Here is a 23,118-nt window from a genome sequence, read left to right as displayed (position 1 = left end):
GGAGAATATTGAGAGGGCGCCCTCACCGAGAGTTATCCAGACCCATCTGAGGCTCAAGTACATGCCCGAGGATTTGTTGAAGAAAGGCAAGGTTGGTATGAAGAATGGATCGTGTGACACACACAAATACATTATGATTCATAACATAGGTTCTCATCAGGGCGGTGTGCTCTTTCCCATTCTGTTCGTGCTCTTTACTATACAAATGATGCACAGGATAGAGTGCGTTAGTGGAGATGTAGCGCACTCGAGGGTATTTACAATTGTGAAACATGCACGAGGCGAAGCCGAGTGCATGTCGCACTACATTGTAAATACCAGAGAGTGAGCTGCATCTCCACTAATGCCACGAAATAACCCTGTGCATCATTTGTTTTATAAAATGGGTCATTTTTCACGTACCTTTGTGGGTCAAGATGTCCGAAGATGTTCGTCCCAAACATTTACGCACGTCGCACTCGGAAATCCCGCACATATAAGTACTGTACGTATAACAGTATACGTACGCCACACATGTTATATGCACAAGAAAGGCCGGCCGGCCGGCAGCCCGAACTAGAAGTTGTTTACAGGATTGACAGCGCGTGTGCATGCAATTCAAAGGAGCCGCGCACAGGCGATCGGCAATAGGATTTAACACGAAGTGCAATGGGACTAAAGTAAACAACGCACACGTGACTCATTTCAGCGCTTCCTATTGGCTACATTCTTGAACCCATTTTATAACAACGATTATCGCTCATCTTCAGAAAACGTGTCTGTTCTTAAATACGCGGACGACACCGTCATTGTTGGACATATTAAGGAAGATGAGTGTGAATATAAGCAGTTCCTGAACTGGTTCATTAACTGGTGTAAGATAAACTCTTTAGATTTGAACACATCAAAAACTAAAGAGATGATTGTTGATTTCAGAAATCGCAAATCCATGGAAACAAGCAGTCGCCCAGTGAATATGAACGGGCAGAACATTGAGAGTGTACACTCTTACAAGTACCTAGGCACTGTAATCTGGAAGACAATATTGTAGGGAGTTATACAGGAAAGGTCAGCAGAGATTGTATTTTCTTCACAAATTGAACTCTTTTCACGTTGATTGCTCCATCATGCACTTGTTCTATAAAGCTGTCATAGAGAGTATTTTTGTACATGCCTGTGTGGTTTGGTTCACCGCCTGCCGAAAGGCAGATCTCTCTTTGATCAAAAAAAAAATATATATATAGTCACACAGGCGGAGAAGATTCTAGGGGTACAACTACATTTTGAAGATCTTTGTATAGGAGTAAAATTGTTGAAAAGGCCAAATCAAATATTGATAATAGGCTTCATCCTCTGAATGATAATTATGTAGTGTCCATTCATTCATTTCATTTATTTCATTCCTTCTTTCTTTTTCGGCAAACATAACACGAAATGAATCAGAAGATATAACATAGACATGTATTCGACTTTACATGGTAGAATATGGTTAACAAATACGAAATTATACATGCACACCGGAAAAATACAAAGTTATGTTTGGAGAAAAAAAGAAAGAAAGAACTGAGAGGTTCACTGAGAAGCATGCTTGTAAATTGTGAACCACTCAAAAGATTCTTGTGAATACGTTAAACTTTTTTTTTTTTACAAAGACAGGTCTGGACAGAACAAGACAGTAGAAACACAACGACATTACATGACTTGAAAGTAAAGTATACCATGACAGTAATAAAACACAAAAGAATAATGGAAAGAAAGGAGAGAAAGAAAAAGGAAATGAAAGGAAAAGCCAACACGCTGAACATCGGGATCAGAAGGGGGAATTGAGGTGCTGAACATCGGGATCAGAATATGGAATTGAGGTGTTTCAGCTCGATCAGCCGAGCTAAGTTTGTACAAAAAAGATAATGTAAAAAATACACAATGACGAAATCAATGATGACGATGAATCCTCAGGCTGTAAAGACCAGCTAAGTAAAGAATCGTGTATATCTTAATATGAGTTCCACAAAAAAATTGTAACTTACTCTTAAACGCATTCAAAGATAAAGAATTTTTTATATCGCAACTTAAAGAATTCCAAAATCTAGGGCCAGTGTATACAAATGTATTTTGAGCCAATAACGTTCTCAGAAGGGGTAAATGAAACTCATTTGATCGCCTGGTGGGATAATTATGAAAAGATTGATTTCGTGGAAACATTGAATCAAAAATGCTGGGAAGTGCATTTGTGTTGAGGCCAGGGAACAGGCTGAGATCGCTTTGATGTAGAACAAGCAGGTTCCTGGATTCTTTTGTGCCTAGCTCGATTAGAATGTTAAACGGAGGGACATTGCTTAGATTGTAATATTTCGTTTTTGTAGTTTTGTGTTATAATCATCAAATTTGTATTATATCAAACACCATATATATGTATATGTATATGTATATGTATATGTATATGTATATGTATATGTATATGTATATGTATGAGTGGATGAAGCTGTGTCTCTCAATTGCCCCAGGGTTGGTTTGTTTGTTCGCATATTTTTCAAATTTAATGTATAGTCTGTCATTCAAGACAGATTTCGCAGGGCAAGTTCTGGGCTGTTTGGTCAAAGGCCAAAGATTAAAGTCAAGGGAAAATATTAATTCAGGAATATGACCGTGGTGTGATATATATTTTTGTCAAAAACACATAGATTTACATTTTTGTATCTTTGCACACATGCACACACACATACACATATTGTTAAAATTTCTTATATAGTTATTATCAATTGACACATATTTATACACCCGAATATATCATAATTTATGCACACCACATCTATTACAATGTTGACTCATACAGATTACTATTTCTTAAATGTTATGTATTTTTGACAATGATAATGATATTGTATTGCTTTATATCTTTAGTATGTCTATCATGTCTATGTATCTATGATATACGTGTGCTTTGTATATTATGTAACCGGGTATGCGTCCGAATGCGTCCAAATGCGTACAAATTCCCTAAAACGGACAATAAAATTGAATTGAATTGAACTGAATTTAATTGAATAGAATTGGTCTGATTATGATACAATAATACGCACACATAAAAATACATGTATCATAATGAAATAATCTTGTGTGTGTGCAGCATACACACACATTATTATAATACATGTATGCATATGCACAAATACAATTACTAGAAGACGAAAGAGGTTGAATAATACATCAAAGAAAGGGATATCCATTGATCAATTTAATCATGATGTAAGTATTAATATCATTTTTAATCGATTGATAAAGATCATACATCTAATATGTATATACAAATACATGTATATTGATATCATTGTACATTATATAGATGATGACTGGCGGGGGAGGGACATACCGAATGTTCCACCCGAAGGGTTTGAAATGCTGTTGAGGGAAATTAAAAGTCCTGAGACGAAATCGAGGGACTTATAGCCTCCCGAAATAGCATTTCAAACTCTGAGGGTGGAACGTTTGGTACATGTTCCCGACAACAAAAGTCATCATCTGTTATATTATATGGGTTAGTCAAATACGTCAACGTCAACCACCAAAGATCGTAGAGATTCAGTGTACGAACTTTGCAGCCACGGCCACCATGTACCAGCAGCATAGCATGCATGTGCAGCTAGCACTACGCACTACATAGCTCGCTCGCGCAGAGCCAAATTCACTGTGCGCGCGCGGTCCTAGGCCTTCTGCCATTTGTTACGTGGAAATGTTTTTCCATGGGAGAACATTACCAAGAATGTTCGCCCATGGGAGAACATAACGAATGTACCTCCATCACGTGACTCTCTTTAGCCAATCACTTACCAGTATTTTGACTAACCCATTTAATATAACACAATACTGCATGTTTTCTCACAGTTCGGAATAATTGATACAATATAGGCCTAAATTTGCTGTTTATAATCTCTCGTTTCTTATCTTCCGTATTGAATTATCATTCAATACATATATAAGAAGTTCAACTGTTTCGATATCTTCTTTCCCAAACATTCTCCTTGTGAGTAGGCACGCATTGCATTAATCAGTTAATTATTTCACATTTCACTTAATTCTGCGGCATAGACATCTTCATTCGTCAATAAAGTGCATTCACATTTTGTCCCTAATCCTTGCTATAGGTAATCTACGTCGCCCGAAACCCGAAGGATACTGCCGTCTCCTGGTACAACTTTATGAAGGACTATCCTTTCAAAGTTCCTTTGACATTGGAAAGAACAATTGAAATGGCTATCAACGGAAGTGAGTATGGACTCAACGAAAAATTACTTAGTAATTGTCTTTATGGCTTTATGGCTATGAATACACTATGCAGTTACAAAGACCACAATATAGGGTGTAGAAAAAATTATTCCATGAATAGATCCATAAAAACATGTATCCAGCCATTGAATTCACAAAATACTTAACCGGGATTCTTTCCAAGAAGCGAAAATCACGTAAATTCTGTAGATTTTAAATGTCTGCAGTGCTCGGTATTTCAAATAATAATTTGAATGAATTTTCCACTTTTAGTCCCTGCGGTAAAATAATATTTGATTACCGAAACCAAGACTAAATACTCTGACATAATATTTTCATGTAGAGAGTCTTGCAGCAATGGTATACCACAAGAATTCAATTCACGTTCAACTGTGTTTAACAAAATTATAATTGAGATTATGATTCCAAAATAGTTCTAAGCGGTGTGTAGTTCATGTACTTAGTTTATCTGGAATTCTTCTCTAATTAATTTCATTTCATATGAAGATAGATTCTAGTCTTTAATGATGAATTCATCTTTAATGAAGGGGGACATAGTCAATGTTTTGCCATAGAATGCTGATCACTGATGAAATTTATATTGGCCTGTGTCATTACATTAATGGAAACTAACATAAGCATATAGTCGGCTTTTGCACCGTAAGGATAACATAATGAGGATTTAATCGACAAAGCAAGATATAATCTGTGTTATTATGTCTCTTTCCAGACATTGAATTCGGACCATGGCCTGACCATGTCAAGGAATTCTGGGAAATCCGACAGGAAGAAAATCTGCTCTTCTTGTTTTACGAAGACATCCTACAGGTATGAATTGAGTTAGAGACAGTGCGCGTCACAATAAATCTATAACCACAAGGTGTAGAACAATATTCGGAAATCTTTGAAGAGTTTGTTTGCAAAAACCGATAAGTCCATATTTACCAAATGGAGATATTTGCGATTAAAGGTCAGGAAAAATAAAGAGAATAATGAGAAAATGTTTGCTTCTTTTGACCATAACTAAAAAAAAAATGTACTTCTATATGTAGTAACCGATATATCGTTTAAAAGGTATTGTACTTTATGACAGAGACCGTACTTCAAAATCTTCAAAAATGGACTTATCGGTTTTTGCGAACAAACTCTTCATATTCATGGCTGGTTATCTGGTCTGGACTTCGCGTTCATAGGTTCATTGCACGTGAATGGTCGACCATCTATCCCTGATCTCATCGCTCAGTGAGAGAGATTTCATCCCCCCCCCCAAAAAAAAAAAGATAAATAAAAATAAAAATAAAAAATCTGAACATGCATTGTGCCTTGCAAGTCGCAGCAAATTCAATCTGATATTAACTATAAAGCGCAATTATGGAGATCTATCGGAGATTAAGATAATAATACTTACCGCATTTCATTTTTTTTAATGGCTACCACCATCGTATTTCGCTATCTAGAATCGTTTAAGTACTCCTTATGTTTCCAATGTATTCACTTATCTGAATTTCTTCTGATATGTTCTCCCAGGTGTAAGTTTTGACTTCAATGCATTGAGCAGGTAATTGGTCGAGGAATGTAGAGTGAAAGCGGACGAAACCGAAGAGAGGGAGAGGGCATGAGAGGTGGGGTTAAAGGAGAAGAAAGGAAGAGAAGGGAAAGCGGGAAAAGGAAGGAGAAAACTCTTGCGGTATTCACTAATTTAACTATCTTTACACATTATTGTTTCAGGACCCTGCGAAATACATCCGAATGGTGGCCGATCATATCGGGCGCCCTCTGTCGGACGAAGCCTTGCAGCGGGTTGTTGAAAACAGCTCCATGCCCGGAATGCGGAAGACCTATCAGAAGAGAGCTGAAGGTAACGCGGAACCCAACTCTGAGCTTATTCGGCTACAATTCCTCAACAAAGGTAAAGCAAATATCACCATTCTTTTCTCACATTGACGCTGAAAATAAGAGAGATTATAGCAAAGAGCCACCGTCGATCGTTGTCAAGATAGTTTCTTCCTCAAAAGTTTCTACTTTATAGATAAAGAGTGGGCATGATTCGATAAGATAGCTTGATCAGAACCATCATAGGCGTACCCAGGATTTTTTGGAGGGGGGTGTTCAGTGGCGTACCGTGGGTCAAGACATTGGGGGGGGGGGGCGCACCTTATGGAAGCAACATCAGAATTGCATAACTGTACAATTAAACGCGAGCGAGCGGAGCGAGCGAGCTTGAAAATTTTGACATTTTACAGTCCCCAAACTGCCGTTTGTAGCCATATATGATAATATATGTATATATATTTGCTTTGGAAATTAAGGGGGTTGCACCGGGTGCAACTGCTGGCAGTTGCTGGCAGTAACATCAATCCTGAGAATGGCATAACGATTAAATGCGAGCGAGCTTGAAAATTTTGACATTTTAAGTCCCCAAACTGCCGTTATGGCTGCTATATTTTTTCGCTTTAGAAATTAAGGGGAGGGGGCGCACCGGGCGCAACTGCTGGTAATTACTGACAGCAACATCAGGAGAATTGCATAACGATTGAATGCGAGCGAGCGAAGCGAGCGAGCTTGAAAATTTTGACATTTTACAATCCCAAAACTGCCATTTGTAGCTATATTTTTTTCGCCTTAGAAATTAAGGGGAGTGGGCGCACCGGGCGCAACTGCTGGCAATTACTGACAGCAACATAAGGAGAATTGCAGAACGAAATGCGAGCGAGCGAAGCGAGCGAGCTTGAAAATTTTGACATTTTACAGTCCTCAAACTGCCGTTTGTAGCTATATTTTTTCGCTTTAGAAATTAATGGGAGGGGGCGCACCGGGCGCAACTGCTGGCAATTACTGACAGCAACATCAGGAGAATTGCATAACGATTAAATGCGAGCGAGCGAAGCAAGCGAGCTTGAAAATTTTGACATTTTACAGTCCCCCAACTGCCGTTTGTAGCTATATTTTTTCGCTTTGGAAATTAAGGGGAGGGGGCGCACCGGGCGCAACTGCTGGCAATTACTGACAGCAACATCAGGAGAATTGCATAACGATTAAATGCGAGCGAGCGAAGCAAGCGAGCTTGAAAATTTTGACATTTTACGGTCCCCCAACTGCCGTTTGTAGCTATATTTTTTCGCTTTGGAAATTAAGGGGAGGGGGCGCACCGGGCGCCACTGCTGGCAATTACTGACAGCAACATCAGGAGAATTGCATAACGATTAAATGCGAGCGAGCGAAGCGAGCGAGCTTGAAAATTTTGACATTTTACAGTCCCCAAACTGCCGTTTGTAGCTATATTTTTTCGCTTTGGAAATTCGGGGGGGGGGGGGCGCACCGGGCGCAACTGCTGGCAATTACTGGCAGTAACATCAGGAGAATGGCATATAACGGTTAAATGCGAGCGAGCGAAGCGAGCGAGCTTGAAAATTTTGACATTTTACCGTCCAGAAACTGTCGTTTGTAGCTACATGTATATTTTTTTCGCATTGGAGGGAGGGGGCGCCCGGTGCGCCCCCTGGATCCGCCACTGGTAGTCAAGGGTGTCGGTTTATGTTCATGATTGGGGGAGGTATGACCAGCGAGGGGGCGTCGAAGTGACCAAGCGGGAGAAGGATGTCCAAAATCTGCACTTTATATAGAGCATCCCCTAATTTGTTTGTGTTTGTGAGTGTGTGTGTTTCATATAGATGGAAAAGTTAGGAAATAGCCAAGGTCAAGTCATATTATTGGCAATGCAAGGCATTTTAATACAGACTAGTATGTAAAGCAACACTGCAAAATCAATGATCAAGCTTTGATAGCAAATGTGTACAACCTATCAAACATTGCGCAACATTGCAGCGACTCTTTTTGCCATTCCGATATTCTGAGTACATGCGCACATCCTGCTTGTATTCAAAATGCCAACCAGGAATCACGCTGAATCACAATCTTTTGTCGTCTCCGGGCTTTTTGAACAATGTTATACCTCTTTAATAATATGGTTAAAAGAAATCTTAGAAAAATATCTTTTTTTCTTGATCATCCTTTCATGTCGATTTCAAAAGCAGTTTACTAACCCTTGAATTACCATTTTCGTAGGTTTTTTTCTTTCTTTTTTCTTCTTTTTTTTAATCAGCGGATGGGGGGGGGGGCACGTGCCCCCCCCCCCCCCATGCCCCCGTAGTTACGCCACTGTTCCTAGACCTAGATATCTAATGAATTTTAGGCGCAATAAAGTCATCCAACCACAATTTGTAGACTCACACTCAGTTATCTTTCAGTTTTAACATTCAGACATTGAAAAAATTCATATCTACTATTACTAAAGATTACCAAGTCCATGTGCTATTACTAATTACATTGAGTAACAAGTAACTTGCTACTCCCAGAGCTTCCAGAGCTTGCTGCTTCCAGTAGGCTACTATACTGACTGTACTTGGTAGTCAGTGGCGTATCTAGGGAAAACGGCGCCCGTGGCAAGCGCGAAAATTGCGCCCCTAATTTCTGAAAAAGTGTTCAACCCCAACCCAATCCCGGTAGGGACTTAAAAAAAGTCCTCATGATATGCTTTTTGAAGCACTTAGAGGGGTCTTTTGAGGGTGATTTAAATGTATAAATAGGCAACCCTAAATTTTGATATATTTTGGCGAGCGAGCGCAGCAAGCGAGCCGAAAATTTTTATTTTTCAGCTTTATACATAACATGGAATTCTTGTCATTTTTGGTTATTAAATCTTCGAATTACAATTCTAATCATAGTGGCGGCCTTATAGATAACGATTTATACCAACAGTGTCCAACCCCATCCCGGTAGGGACTTAAAAAAGTCCACATGATGTGCTTTTTCAAGCACTTATAGAAGGGATCTTTTGAAGGTGTTTTAAATGTAATATAGATATTGAAGAATTTTGGCGAGCGAGTGCAGCGAGCGAGCCGAAATTTTTTGTATTTCAGCTTACAAAACATGGAATTCTTGTCATTTTTGGTTATTAAATCTTCGAATGACAATTCTAATCAAGATATAGTGACGGTCTTATAGATAACGATTATATACCAACAGTGTTCAACCCCAATCCCATCCCGGTAGGGACTTAAAAAAGGTCCACTTGATATGCTTTTTCGAGCACTTAAAAGGTTTTTTTTTAGGGTGATATAAAATCTGATAAATTTTGATAAATTTTTGCGAGCGAGCGCAGCGAGCGAGCCGACAATTTTTGTATTTCACCTTACAAAACATGGAATTCTTGTCATTTTTTGGTTATTAAATCTTACAATTCTAATCAAGATATAGTGACGGCTTCATAGATAACGATTTATGCCAACAAACTAAGGACTTGGAAAAATACTCTGAATTACTATCCGAGTGAGTGAGCCGAAATTTTTATATTTCCACGTCATCATTACGTTTTGTTCTTCTTATTCTTTTTTTTTTGATAAATTTTGGCGAGCGGGCGCAGCGAGCGAGCCGAAAATTTTTATATTTCAGCGTTACAAAACATGAAATTCATGTTTTGTTTCTATCTTGTTTGATTTGGTTTTCTGTTTGCGCGTCAGCTTCGCGCGCGGTGCAGTAACGTAGTATTAACACGTACTGTACACGAGTTCTTTAGTGCGTATGATATTATGTAACTCCATAATGTATCATCATCCACAAAAACATTAAAACAAGGAAGAGAGAGAGAGAGAGAGAAAATGAACGCAAAAGAAAGGAAAGGCGGAATTCAAAACGGAAATAAAAGCGGTAAAGACAGCTTTTGTTTCATTTGTCAACATCTAAGCATTGCTGAAGAGGGGTGTTGAATAGCTCAAACACCTCCTTTTTGCCCAAGGGGGGTGTTTGAACACCTTAAACACCCCCCTTTTGGCAAAGGGGGGTGTTTGAACACCCAAAACACCTCCCCTCGGTACGCCCTTGAGAACCATTATACAAAAATCAAAACAAAACACAAACGTGTCAAATTAGCCAGCTCGTAGTTCCAATTTGGGCCTGATCAGAGAAAGGCTATTTGCACTAACAGGTTTGCTGATTTTTAGATTCACTGAAAAAAAGTTCATGCAATGCTTATTCCACCTTACAGCAAGTCTGGTATTTGGCAATGTTAATGGAAGAAAAAGTTTGCCAATGCATTAACGTAAAAAATGAAATGGATGCTTCCCCATGTGTTAATAGGCGAACCATTCTGGTCACCATGGTCCACGCAAGCTATTTTTTTTTAATGATGAATTCCATAAATTGTTATGTTGGGTAAGCATAATCAAGTACTCGTATCATGTCGCTTTGAAAATGAGTGAAGTGTCTAATCAACTCAGAAAAAAAGAACATCATTATTTTGTACCAATGTGCGTTTCTCGTACTAGATGACATGCATTATTTTGAATATTGTGTTATGTACAGCCCTTCATTATTGGTTACGATCATTAATGACCTGAATATTAAACGCTTGAGACTCACTATTTGAACAGTGCTTTCTCTTTTTCTATGATATTTTTACATACACAGGAAAGACAGGTCGCTGGAAGAACTATTTCACGGTCGCGCAAAACGAAAAGTTCGACGAGTGGTTCCAGAAGGAGATGAAGGGAGTGAATATCGGGTTCCAATTTGAATAAGATCGGTGACTAAAAATCAACTGGGAACTTGCTGCCTTGCCTATGCCAAGTTTACATTATGTTTCTGCAGACGCGCGGCCACGGCGATCACGTTTCGGGAACCGTGGACAAAACGGACAACGCGGGGCGGGGGGGGGGGGGGTGGGGGGGAGGGTGGTTGGAAAATATGGGCAAACTTGATGGGTCGTGAATGTCTGGATGCCTGGTCACATTCTTAAACTGTCGAAAACACATTGCTACATCCAAAACACAAGGAGCAGACCAGGCTGTAAGGAAAGAAGGCCAAACTCATACGAAGAAAAACAAATTTGTTTTTCTCTCTCTATCTTTCTCTTTACAAGAGAGGTTGCTTGTGTTTGTTTGTCCGTCTGTTTGTTTGTTTGTTTGTTTGTTTGTTTGTTTATTTGTATAGGACTGTATGTGTTGTGCACCGTTTATGTCCAGCTAATTGCCTTTTGATGTTATTTAATCTTTTTGTCCACGAGGAGACTGCAAAATACAAGCTTAGCTTTTTAGCATGTCTCCTCCATTTCCTGCAACTTTAGTTTTGATTCAATATTCTCTTGCTTTTTTTCATGCGTAGTATTGTTAACTGCACGCATTTTTCTTTGTTACGACATTGTATTGATGTTGTGTTATTTTGTGTATGAAAATGTTGTTGGAAATGAAATAAATGAAATGAAATGAAAAAATGAAAAAACAAAAATGGCCAAAATCCCACGGCGCACGACGTTCCGCAAACGGGGCTGTCGTGGCCCCCGGGAACACGGTGTAAACGTAGTATAGGCATAATAAGCGATTGGCGCGTGTTACTGGTCTCTTTGGTTTTAGTGTTAGCCGCTATCTGATATCTCTGTATTTCGTTTTGCTACGCTTGATAGATTAACTAACACTTGTATTCATATATATTTTCAAACTATGCTGGTTTTGTGGGTGTTTATTTCATTATAACGTAGATTCGAATCCATATTTTAAGTTGATATTTACTATTTAGTCGGGGAGATGATTATTAGCTCAGATCACCTTTATCCATATTGGCTGTAGTTTTTGCAACTTTTTGAATAACGATATCAGAACAGCTTCTTCAATATATTCATTTAAAAAGAGATTAAAGTCTTTTCTTTCATTATTTCACATAATTCCTCTTAATCGGAGAACTGTTATTAATCACTCGCAAAATCTCCTTTATTCTGTTTATCTCGTTTTATTGCTACTATCATAAACGTTTGAGGTTATTACAACTTTGACTTTCTTCAAGTTATCCCCTCAATTCTTCTATTTTCCTTTCCCTCTTCACACTTTATAACCTCTGCTCAGGTGGTTGTGTTTTCTAATTGTTTCTTTATTAGTTTGTCTTGTTATGCCAGTCTTGGTCTCATATCGTCCAGTCTTGTCTCTAAAGTAAACTTCCGGAATTATTTTGTATTGATTTTTCTTTTCATAGTGGCACATATTACTATAAGCATTGTCTTTTCAGTGTATCCTTAAATTTTTCGTGTATTGCACAATATTTTTTTCATGGTGATGTATTGAAATGCTTCTTTTTAGTCCAATTCTGTATATTATAACGTTTCGCTCTTGGTGTTAACTCTGTTCCTTTGACAGTGTACTGTTTACATTGTTCTTTTGTCACAAAAAGAAAAGAACGGAGTGTATGTTATGTTTTGTCGAAAATAAAAACGAATATAGACTGAGCTTGAATTGGCTTGAATTATTATAGCATATACGGCGTGTTTGACATTTTGCGTCTTATACGGACGTTGTGCATGACATTGGCTGGTGGAAAAGGGACAGTACTCAGGAATCGCTCTTTAAGTTTTGGAATTATTAAAAGGATGTCGATTATTATTATTATTATTATTATTATTATTATTATTATTATTATTATTATTATTATCATTGCTATCTTGAATAGAAGTTCAGTCATCTATATAGGGTGGTCTTCCTATACACTTTATACAGAGTACAGTAATTTCAAACAGTAAAGTCGTTTGGAGAGACTGATTATAATGTTGTGACATGACTAAACTTTGTCAAGGAATATACAAGAATTGAAACCAAACCCCAGAAACCTATGGCATTGAAATGACAACTTAAGCATAGAGATTGACATCAAAATATGTTTTAGATAGTTTGTCATCAGCTGCTAAAACTTTAACTTTCGGTTTGGTGCGTGTTGCAAATCTTTTTGTAGAGTGCATGAAATGACATGCAGAATGAAGGTTAATGACTACAAAGCTGTTTCCTGTAAACTTCCATACACAGTTGCCAAAGCAGTCGTTGCTTTGAATACAAGGCGCCAATCGTTCCTCGTTTACAAACGTGTAAACGCGACTTTTTCTTTTTTACTCGTAACAAATTCACTGACTGTTATTCGTAACACATACATATTGATTTTGGGTTCCACTATATCATGTAAGTAGTTGTGCATGTATTAGTTCTTACTTCTTGAATAGAAGTTCAGTCATCTATATAGGATGGTCTTCCTATACACTTTATTCAGAGTACAGTGATTTCAAACAGTAAAGTCGTTTGGATGGACTGATTTTAATGTTGTGACATGACCAAACTTTGTCAAGGAATATACAAGAATTGAAACCAAACCCCAGAAACCTATGGCATTGAAATGACAACTTAAGCATAGAGATTGACATTAAAATATGTTTTAGATAATTTGTCATCAGCTGCTAAAACTTTAACTTTCGGTTTGGTGCGTGTTGCAAATCTTTTTTGTAGAGTGCATGAAATGACATGCAGAATGAAGGTTAATGATTACAGAGCTGTTTCCTGCAAACTTCCATACACAGTTATCACGTAAGTAGTTGTGCATGTATTAGTTTGAGATCTATCGATTTATGTAGAGAGATCTGGAAACTTGAATTCAATTGAATATACCCTTCTTTTGTGTGTCAAAGTTATGCAAATTAAACTTCAGAAGCTGGATAGAGGTGTTAAAGTGCCACATGATGAACCTCTCTGTCTGTTTGTCTCTCTGTCTGTCTGTCTGTCTGTCTCTTTGTTTGTTTTTATCATCATTTTCTTAAGTGGTATGAATATACGATATTTTTGTATGTTTATAGGGATGAAACATGGATAACCTCCATTTATCAGTTTATCCAATACACTATTATGTTCTGTGAAATGTCCTTTATTCAATTCAATTCTATTTAATTCAATTTTATTGTCCGTTTCTGGAAATGTGTTTTGTTTGCATGCATACATACAAAGCACACGTATAACATAGATACATAGACGTGATGAACACACAAAAGATATACAGCTATACAATATCAATGTCATTGTCAAAAATACATAACATTAAAGAAATATCAATCTGTATGAGTCAACATTGTGTTGGATGTGCAATGTATGGATCAGTATAATCAATTGTGTAAAATATAAATCACTGTAAAGTTTTTACACACGCGTAAACATACGCACATACACACATACACATGTGTACAAAACACAGCCTCATACTGGTTGAGCCCCTCATCTATCTCTGTAATATTGCACGGTGACGGTACGCCACTGCAATAGCGGCAAATACTTGATTCCTATTTGACTTTAATCGCGCATTCTTTGTAAGAAAACTCCCATTCAAACATATACGGAATCTAACTTGCAAGATTGTGTGTGCAATTAAGGGCAGTGAATTTCCAACCAGGGAGGTTTAATCGTAAAACAAATATTTTATCGCGCTTTACAATGCTCGGGTGGAAGGACTGCCGAAATAGGAAAGAACGCCACTCCATTCCTTTGACAACGTCTGAGGACCATCGGAATAAAAGAGAAGGGCAAACTTTCACAGGGAGGGTAAACAGACTCACCCCTTGCTGACTTTTAGGGAGAGGTCTTCTGAATCAATGGAAGAGGTTTGCTGCGATTTAAAGCTTATAATCCAAATAAAAAGGAGTTTTCATTGCAGCGACGAAGACAAACTGTGAAAAGAAACAGGGGACAACTTTCCCTGATCTATTTATGAGAGACAACTGTAGTAGCCAACGAAGCAGTGCGGCCAAATCCAAGTCCTTGACGCTATGAAGCTTCGATTTAAGATCCTGCGAAGGAAGTTCATCGTTTAAAATTTAGCAAAGAAGGTACGAAAAGGTAAACTCCAGGTATAACAAGATCATGCTTGACATCTTTGGCGGATTTGCGGTGATTTTGGGAGCAGTGCTTACAGCTCTTCCTGCCGCCAGATGTACGACAACCGTCCCGCCCGTGTCTGTAATCCCAGGTGAGATTGTCAACCCTTGCAAACATTTCCGACTGGAAATACAATAAGATTTTACCCACACGTATACAGCTTTCAATTTTCGAATGAATGCATTTATCTCATTCAAAATTATTAAGCCAAGATGCTCCTTATTGTACCTTTCTTCTGTGGAACGACACAATAATGCAATATCGAACACTGTTACAGTTCCTTACTTCTGCCAGAGTTTGGTTTAGTCAAGGAGGTTCAAGAGAATGGAGTCACAACTGTCTTATTTCCTTTGCTAGATGTTCGATGCCGCCGCTCAAAAATATTTGAAGCATGTGCCAAACAGGATCTGCCACGCAGATAGGAAGACAATTGACTCGTGTCTCATTGCATAATCACCAGCCACTTTCTAAGGAAGAAAAGTCTTTGTGATGGTAATTACTTTTCGCCATCCCTTCTTAAACAAGGTAGGTGGTACAGACACGAGGATGTGCGAATAGAAATTGCGCAAAAAAAAAAAAATGCTGAAATAAAGATGAAAATTACTCGACTGGGCATACCCGGGCACTAATCTGATATATCTATCAATAAAAGAATTATATTTGAAGATTGTTCCAGGTCAGTTTTATTTGTCAGAATTAAGCGGAAAAGTGTATGATAAAACCGGCTTTCCAGGATGGTAGAGTTTTAAACATTTTCACATGATACAGCTCTGATTTACACTTTTGCGCACATTTCTGCACCTGATTGATTTTTTGTTTTACATGCTTTATCATTAAGTGAAATTTCATTTCATTTAATAAATGAATAAGCAAAATATGGCCAATACACTATGTTTAAACGTTTAAAATGAATCTTCAGATTGCTCAGCAACATGGCGGCTTCGAACATCGATCATCAAAGGCACAAATGCACCTGTGAAATTCTTTTGTACATCAATAGAAATCTGACAACTGTTTGAATAATTACAGCCAGTTGGAACTCCAACTCTTAAACCTCCTTGGTTTAGTTCCACTGTTATGAAGGGATAAACCAGCCCCCAGCAAAAACCCTACGGTAAATCAACATGTGTGTGTGTGTGTGTGTGTGTGTGTGTGTGTGTGGTTTGTAGATCCATGCAGCTTGTGCCTCTCTCTTTTCCTGATGTTTCCAATAACAAGACTTTTAGTATAAAAAAACCACGTCAATTTACGGACTATCACCATCCAAATTAGTGTCAAGTATAGTTAAGGCTTTTAGGCTTTACATTAGACTTCCTGCTACATGTATTTAGATGCAGTTTTAAGTGTCGTCCAGTTGTGGTGATGTTCGTTACTCCGAGAGATCGTTATTTCTAAGCACGCAAATTCCCTAAACCTAGAGGTTCGTTAGTCAAAAGATTAAAAAGGGTTCTTTATTCTTATCATCTTGTGGCGTTATTCCGAAGGTTCGTCATTCCGAAGATTCATAATTCCGAAAATGAAATAAGGTTTGTTATTCCGAAGGTTCGTTAATCCGAATATGAAATAAGGTTCATTATTCCGATGGTTTGTTCATCGAAAAGAAAAAAATGAAAATGAAAATAAGGTTCGTTAATCCGAAAATGTAAAGACGATGCGTACAACGATCATTCGGTATAATAGACCTTATTTCATCATTCAATCAACGCTGTTTCATCTTCGGTTTAGCGAACCTTTGGAATAATGAACAGTCACCGGTTCTCCATGAGCGCTCTCATGGGTGATAAAATACGCGATTTGTCAGTGATGATTTTAGCGCTCTATCGTATCATTTCACAGAAACTGATGGGACGGAGATTTACCAATGGCTAGTCGGAATCGTCTCCGTGCTCATCGCCCTCACCCTCGTGACCATTGTCGGATTGGTCTTCCGACTCATTTACAGCCATATCACGGAGAAACGAATGGACGAAATGAGGTTAGGGGTGGGCATTTGCCGTTGTTGTTGTTGTTGTTGTTGCCGACCAAAATAAACCAATCTCAACCGATTTAATGGTGACCCATTAAAGAGCGTAAAATAAAAGCAAGAGTTTAATGAATAAACAAATGCATTATAAAGCTCGGGAGACAACTGATATCTTTATTTCTTTTTTTTTGTAGCGCATCTATAACTCTCAATCTGCTTTAATAGTCTCTGCTTTTACTCTTGATATTTTTCGAAAGAGTTTTCTATACTGATAAAGTGTGAAAATATCTATAATCGATAGATAGTGAAGATCAGCAAACGGTATGTTTACTTTAGTGTCTTCTCTTTAACGGATCGCTCGTACTAGTGCGATTTTTTCCTCTGGCACAATGATACATTATGACCATCTGCTTATAGAGATCTCAGAGTATTAACTTTATTCATGCTGAGGAAAAAGAAAAAAACAATGAAATATCAAGGCGTTAATCGACGATGTGTCTCCTCGTTTTTTCTGATGCTCTTCGAAAGGTACGGTCGGTCTCGACAAAGAACGAGGAAGCAGAGGCGGCGTGCCCACTCCCCCAACGAATACCGCGTGGCAGACAAGCGAGCACTACCCGGCCTGCCTCCTCGCTCCGACCACGAGTACGTCGACGAGTACGCACTTCCCGCAGGTCCAGCGGGAGGAGGTATGGGCAGTGCGATTCCCCCTCCGCCGTCGTATCCCGCACCAAACCCACCCTCGCTCCCTCCTGGACAAGCGCCAAGCGCCGTGTACAACCCTGCGCGGGAGTTCGTTCCCATTGTGGATGGGAGTGTGGAAAGTATGCATTCCCACCACCGGGATACAGGGCTGAGAGCGGCTGTCCCTCCCCAAGGGTAGGTTAGATAATCCTGCAAACAGCTACTTTGGCACCCGACCTGGACTTAATGTAAACAGCACTGGCAACACGAACAACGTAGGCCACAAAACACTGGCGTTCATGCTGAAAATATCATTTTCAACACTATCCCATACTTAATGGCAAAATTCACGTTCATGAATACGTAAGAAGTTACTTTCAGATGCCAGCGACTCAGCGTCAAATTATTGATTGGTACGGAAGATAAAGCTAACATTTCTACTTTTTACATTGTATTTGAATGCAGATAAACATTTATAATCATTTTGTTCCACATTATTGTTACACTGTACTTGTACAGAGGTTGAAATATATTACCGTCTCACTTGGCTTTCGTAAGATTTTACACATATGACAAACAATTCTAATCTCAAGTATAAAGGAATTAGTTGAGATTGTTGTGTCATAGTGAATGCTCGCATTACGGTCTTGATTTCAAAGGTGAAATGCAGTGTTTGCAAACGCATAGAAGTGGTCATCACAGATTTTCCGATGTTGTAAGGTTCATTGAAATGTCAACGCTCTTACAGCCTCCATGACGAGGTGATGATCCAGTCGGAATCGAGGCGAGAGCGGCAACTTCTGACCAATCAGGATGGCCGTTCGCAGGTGACACCACGCCCCGGTCCATCTCGTCTGAACGTGAGACACGCCCATCCACCAACCATACAGGAGGAACCCGCGGGCCAGCAAGATGCAGACAGTAGTAGGGTCGACAACACTCAGTTCATGGATCCAGTACACCCATCATCTCAGCCACCGCCACCACCACCACAACAAGAGCAACATCAAGCAGATCAGCAACACCTTCAACAAGTGCAACCTCAATATGAAGAGAACGTGAGCGCACGTCCTCAGATGTTCGGCAGCGATCATGGTCACCGCAATCACGACACGGATTCAGTGTTCGAGGACTACGGCAGTCGCCGAGCCGCGAGCGACTTCGAGTTCGGAAGGCGCGGCTCCGGCCGTCGTTTGCGTCCACAACCAGAATACTACCAAGACCATCGGAATCAGCCACAGGACCCTTTGCCAAATTTAATGATTGACCAGTCGGTTGTCCGAAACCCGATCCACTCGTACGATGGGAGAATGTGAACGAGGTGTCAAATTAAAGGGGTGATATGGTTTTGGTTGAGATGGGGATTCAGGTTTTAACTTTTCGCGAGATAATCAAAAACCGCGTATATGAAATAATCTTAAGAGCATACTATTCTAAGAAGAATCAAAAGTTTATGTGATGAAAATGAAACAGAATTTGAAATGGCTCAGATATAATCCAAAAAAGTGGTCGTAATAAAAGGTGTGTTCCATCTTTTATCAGGGTCTCTTTGTTTTACTTTGCTTTTTTATATCTCAGCCATCTCAAAACCGATTTTCATCGAATAAACTTATAAATCCTTCTAGAATTGTATGCTTCTTAATATTTCATATTCGTGGTTTCTAATTATCTCGCAAAAAAAAGTTAAAACCTGAATCCCCATCTCAACCAAAACTATACCATCCCTTTAAGCTGGTTTTACATTATGTATGGAACTATCAGCTGTCGATACTTTGGGGATGCACAGTATTTTCATCGTATGCTTTAGGACTCTTGACATGCCTGAGGAATCACAAGAAGAACAGATAGATAAAAGGGCAATGCTAGAACGCTTTGGAATCTGAAGACTTTAGAGAGGAACGATGAATTCTTGTGTATTAATATGTAAATATGCGTCGCAGAATCTATGAGAAAATGACGCTTTGTACTAAACACTCTGATTGGTAGAAAAAAAAAATAGAAAAATATAAAATCTCTGTCTAAAGCTAATAGAACTTTTTATTCTGATTGAATTTCGACTGCCCACCCGCTTCCACCCAACTTGGTCGCATTACCATGATTACGCATTATCATGATACACTGGAATAATACAGTGCTTCCCATTGAACGTATAGGTTAAGTATGTACTTGGTATGTTGTTGTTGTTTTTTTCTCGAAAAGAAGGGGGAAAAGAATACCGCAACTTTAACAATAGACGGTCTACCAACAGACCAACGTATTCAAATCTATATTACGTTTCCTTCTCAGACGTTTACAAAAAGTATTCCCAGCGGAACCTTTAAATATATTTCAATAAATGGAACCTATAGTTTGCTTACTTCTGTTGTTCTTGTTGCCTATAGCTGTCGTTTGAGTCTGAGTACGCTATATGGTTGTCAAGAACAACCTTTCTTATTGAGGGTCTGCATAAATTTTGATATGCTAATCAGTCGGTCTGTTATTCTGATTCGAATGATTGTTGTCAGCCGAAGGTTCCTATTCAGGCCCTCTCGCCGGTCTTGGAGTGATGGCGGATGTAGCGATTCCGATATGCTCGTGTTCACATCAATGGATATTTTCATGATTATTGATGGCATAGAAGTAGATATTTTCATGATTATTCATTGCATAGAAGACACACACACGAGTCTTTATCGCTGGTCTCATGGGCTGTAGGCTGTGTTTATTTTTCGTTGCCATTCGAGCACAGCGGCTTGATAACACTAGATAGTTATCAGATTTGTTGTATCTTTTGATGGCTCTCCTTTGTATATAAAAGAAAAGCACCTATAGTATGCATTGGTATACATTTGAAAGACACTTTGTTTCACATCAGCATGGACTTTTTGTGCAAGGCATATAGTTTCCCTCAGTTCTATTCTATGTTACCCTTGTTCTCACGGTTCGATGAACACTAAATGTCACTCAACTCAAGAACGTTCTTGAGTTGAGTGTGACTGCTTTTAGCGTACCCAATCAAGAACACAGCCCTTGCGAATATTGTCCTGTAATGTTTATACACTCAGCAAAAAAAGAAAGTAAACACCTTTTCAAGTTTATCTGTCTCATAGACTATCTGACTAAAAATGATGTTTTATATACCATGGCATGTTAAAGGTAATTTAATTATCTATCAACCTAGTAGGTCAATGAAAATGTTAACTTTACGCATGAGTGAACACATTCATTTTTCTCTTTCAAGGCACAAAAGTAAAAATTTCAAAATGGACAAGTTGTTATTCAAGCGTATTGGCTCTCCCATATGATAATGACAACTACAAAATAATGCCAATTCAACACAATAGAAATGCAAATTAATTTGAAAGCATCAACATATGATCTCAATAATGTCTCTGCAACCCTCCAAAGATACAGAAAGGCAAAAAAATAATGGAGGAAAATGAAGAATCTTCTGTCAAATCCGCAGTCAAAAGACATAAGAGAAAAATCAAGGTAACAAAGAAAGTTAGATTTGAAACGCTATTCTAATTCAAGAAAATTTGAAATAATATTTGGTTCTTGAATTTGTCTCATGATTTTTTAAATTCTTTAATTAAAAGGTAAAATGAAGAGATTCTGTCGATTTTATCACCTTTACGGCTTACTCCCTATGTCACTTAAAGTTTGAATTGATGAAAAATGCTTATGTTCCACCTTCAGTTTCCCCACTATGTTTCTGTTCTGAATATAAAGGGAAACAAGGGAACGGAAACCTATTTCTGCTATTTCATTCATGTCTCTAATTGCGTTAAATTGGTCTTTTGTTATCATTGCTATCTTGGAGGGCATTTGCAAATGAATTTCAATATGTCCAATTCTGCAATTTTTACTTTTCTGCCTTGGAGGACAAAAACGAATGTGTTCAATCATGCGTAAAATCTCCCTTTGTATAAACCTACCAGGTTGGTAGCCAATTAAATAATCTTTGATATGGTATACACATTCATTTTCATCAAAATCTTCTATGAAAAACATTAGGTTGAAAAAGTGTTTACTTTCTTTTTTTGCTGAGTATATATATATATATACATATATATATACAAGTGTGTATACATAATGTATATGTATATGTATATATAATTATAATAAATTACAATAATGTACTAATGTAATAACGTTTGAATACCAACTCTCCACATTTAACTCCCACGAAACCTTTATTTCTAAGATAAAAACTCTATTTGTTGAAGAATTAATTTCCCATGGTTGTTATTTTTATGTTTGGAAGTATTTCATAATCATTTCGCTCTCGATTGTTCCCATCATGATTATAACCCTAGGAATACTGAGAATAATCATACCCCATCAAACCGGATTAAAACACACACACACACACACACACTCTCTCTCTCTCTCTCTCTCTCTCTCTCTTCTATATTTTACAATGGCCTGATTCTTTGGGGTGTATCCTTGTCCCTTCTGTCAATTTAATAACCTTATTAAAAAGCTCCTTTTTATGGAATGTATACAGTACATACAGTTATGTGTATGAATATGCAAAGTTTCCCCCATCTCTTCTTTTCTCTTTTTATTGCATATGCCATTTCTGTTTTAGCATGAGATGATTGCCCTTGTAGAAATGTAATAATGATTGTTTGTAAAGGATAATTTCAAACAAACCTCCTTTGTGCTTCTATCATGATCCCACCATTTAAGACGGATAGCATGACAATTGTATTTGGAATTTTATAAATGTTATTATGGAATGAATGAACGAACGAACGAATGAATGAACGAATGAATGAATGAATGAATGAATGAATGAATGAACGAACTAACGATTGAATAAATGAAGGAATGAAGGAGAGGATGGAAGAATGAACGAACGAATGTTCAGATGAATTGACCTCTTGGTGACATGAAAACTCATTGGCTTAATAGGCATTCTCCTTCCAAATGAAGATGGGAAGGCAAAACTTATCTTTAAAGCCGATACACTAAATTTTAAGACTAATTTCCCCTTATGTACCAGATTACCCTTTAGTGAATTCCAAGAGGTGGTTGCATCAAGACGCATCACCATTTTAGCTCTCTCATTCTTAGATATACCTTCTTCAGCGATATAAGAGAGGTTGCGAAAAAAGTTCATAAGGATGGTTGATAAGGAGTTCTCTAAACACATCCAAAAGTTGTATTTACCTGTGACAGTTTCGACGACGGGCTGTCATCTTTCTCAAACTATGGCTAATTGGCAACTGATGATTTGGCGCCAATCAGCAATCACCAAGGTGTGACATCCGAGTGATAGCGCCATCGTAACAGTCAGACAGTTGGTATGCACCCACATCCCGGTTCAGGTTGTGGGGGTTCTTTTAATCCAAATGGCCTGTTCAGGTCCTGGCTCTTTCTCGCTACTAATCGCGACCCCTCCCAGTTGATGACATGATTTTCCTTCCCAGCATTGTCAGTTATGTCAGACTTGTTGTATGTTTGGCTTTATGCGGATGCCCTCTGTGATACTAAGTAGTGTGTATGATTGTCCATCCA

General features: G+C 38.3%; 1 protein-coding gene across 1 annotated transcript in view; it reads left to right on the top strand.

Moving 5' to 3' along the window:
- LOC139726595 (sulfotransferase 1A1-like) overlaps positions 1-10,817 on the top strand; it is a 12,504-nt gene extending 1,687 nt beyond the window's left edge. Inside the window, exons 2-6 of the mRNA XM_071637586.1 lie at positions 1-91; positions 4,122-4,242; positions 4,973-5,070; positions 5,971-6,151; positions 10,708-10,817. The exon at positions 1-91 is cut by the window's left edge and continues 169 nt beyond it. Of these exons, the coding sequence (XP_071493687.1) occupies positions 1-91; positions 4,122-4,242; positions 4,973-5,070; positions 5,971-6,151; positions 10,708-10,817 (601 nt within the window). The remainder of the gene's footprint in view (positions 92-4,121; positions 4,243-4,972; positions 5,071-5,970; positions 6,152-10,707) is intronic.
- Positions 10,818-23,118: the final 12,301 nt, after the last annotated feature.

Source organism: Diadema antillarum, unplaced genomic scaffold (genome assembly GCF_040938485.1).
Source record: "Diadema antillarum isolate AM-2024a unplaced genomic scaffold, OU_Dant_1.0 seq00000091_RagTag, whole genome shotgun sequence".
Classification (NCBI taxonomy): Eukaryota; Metazoa; Echinodermata; class Echinoidea; order Diadematoida; family Diadematidae; genus Diadema; species Diadema antillarum.
The sequence above is the reverse complement of the archived record's forward strand: the minus strand, read 5'-3'. Positions and strand labels throughout refer to the sequence as shown.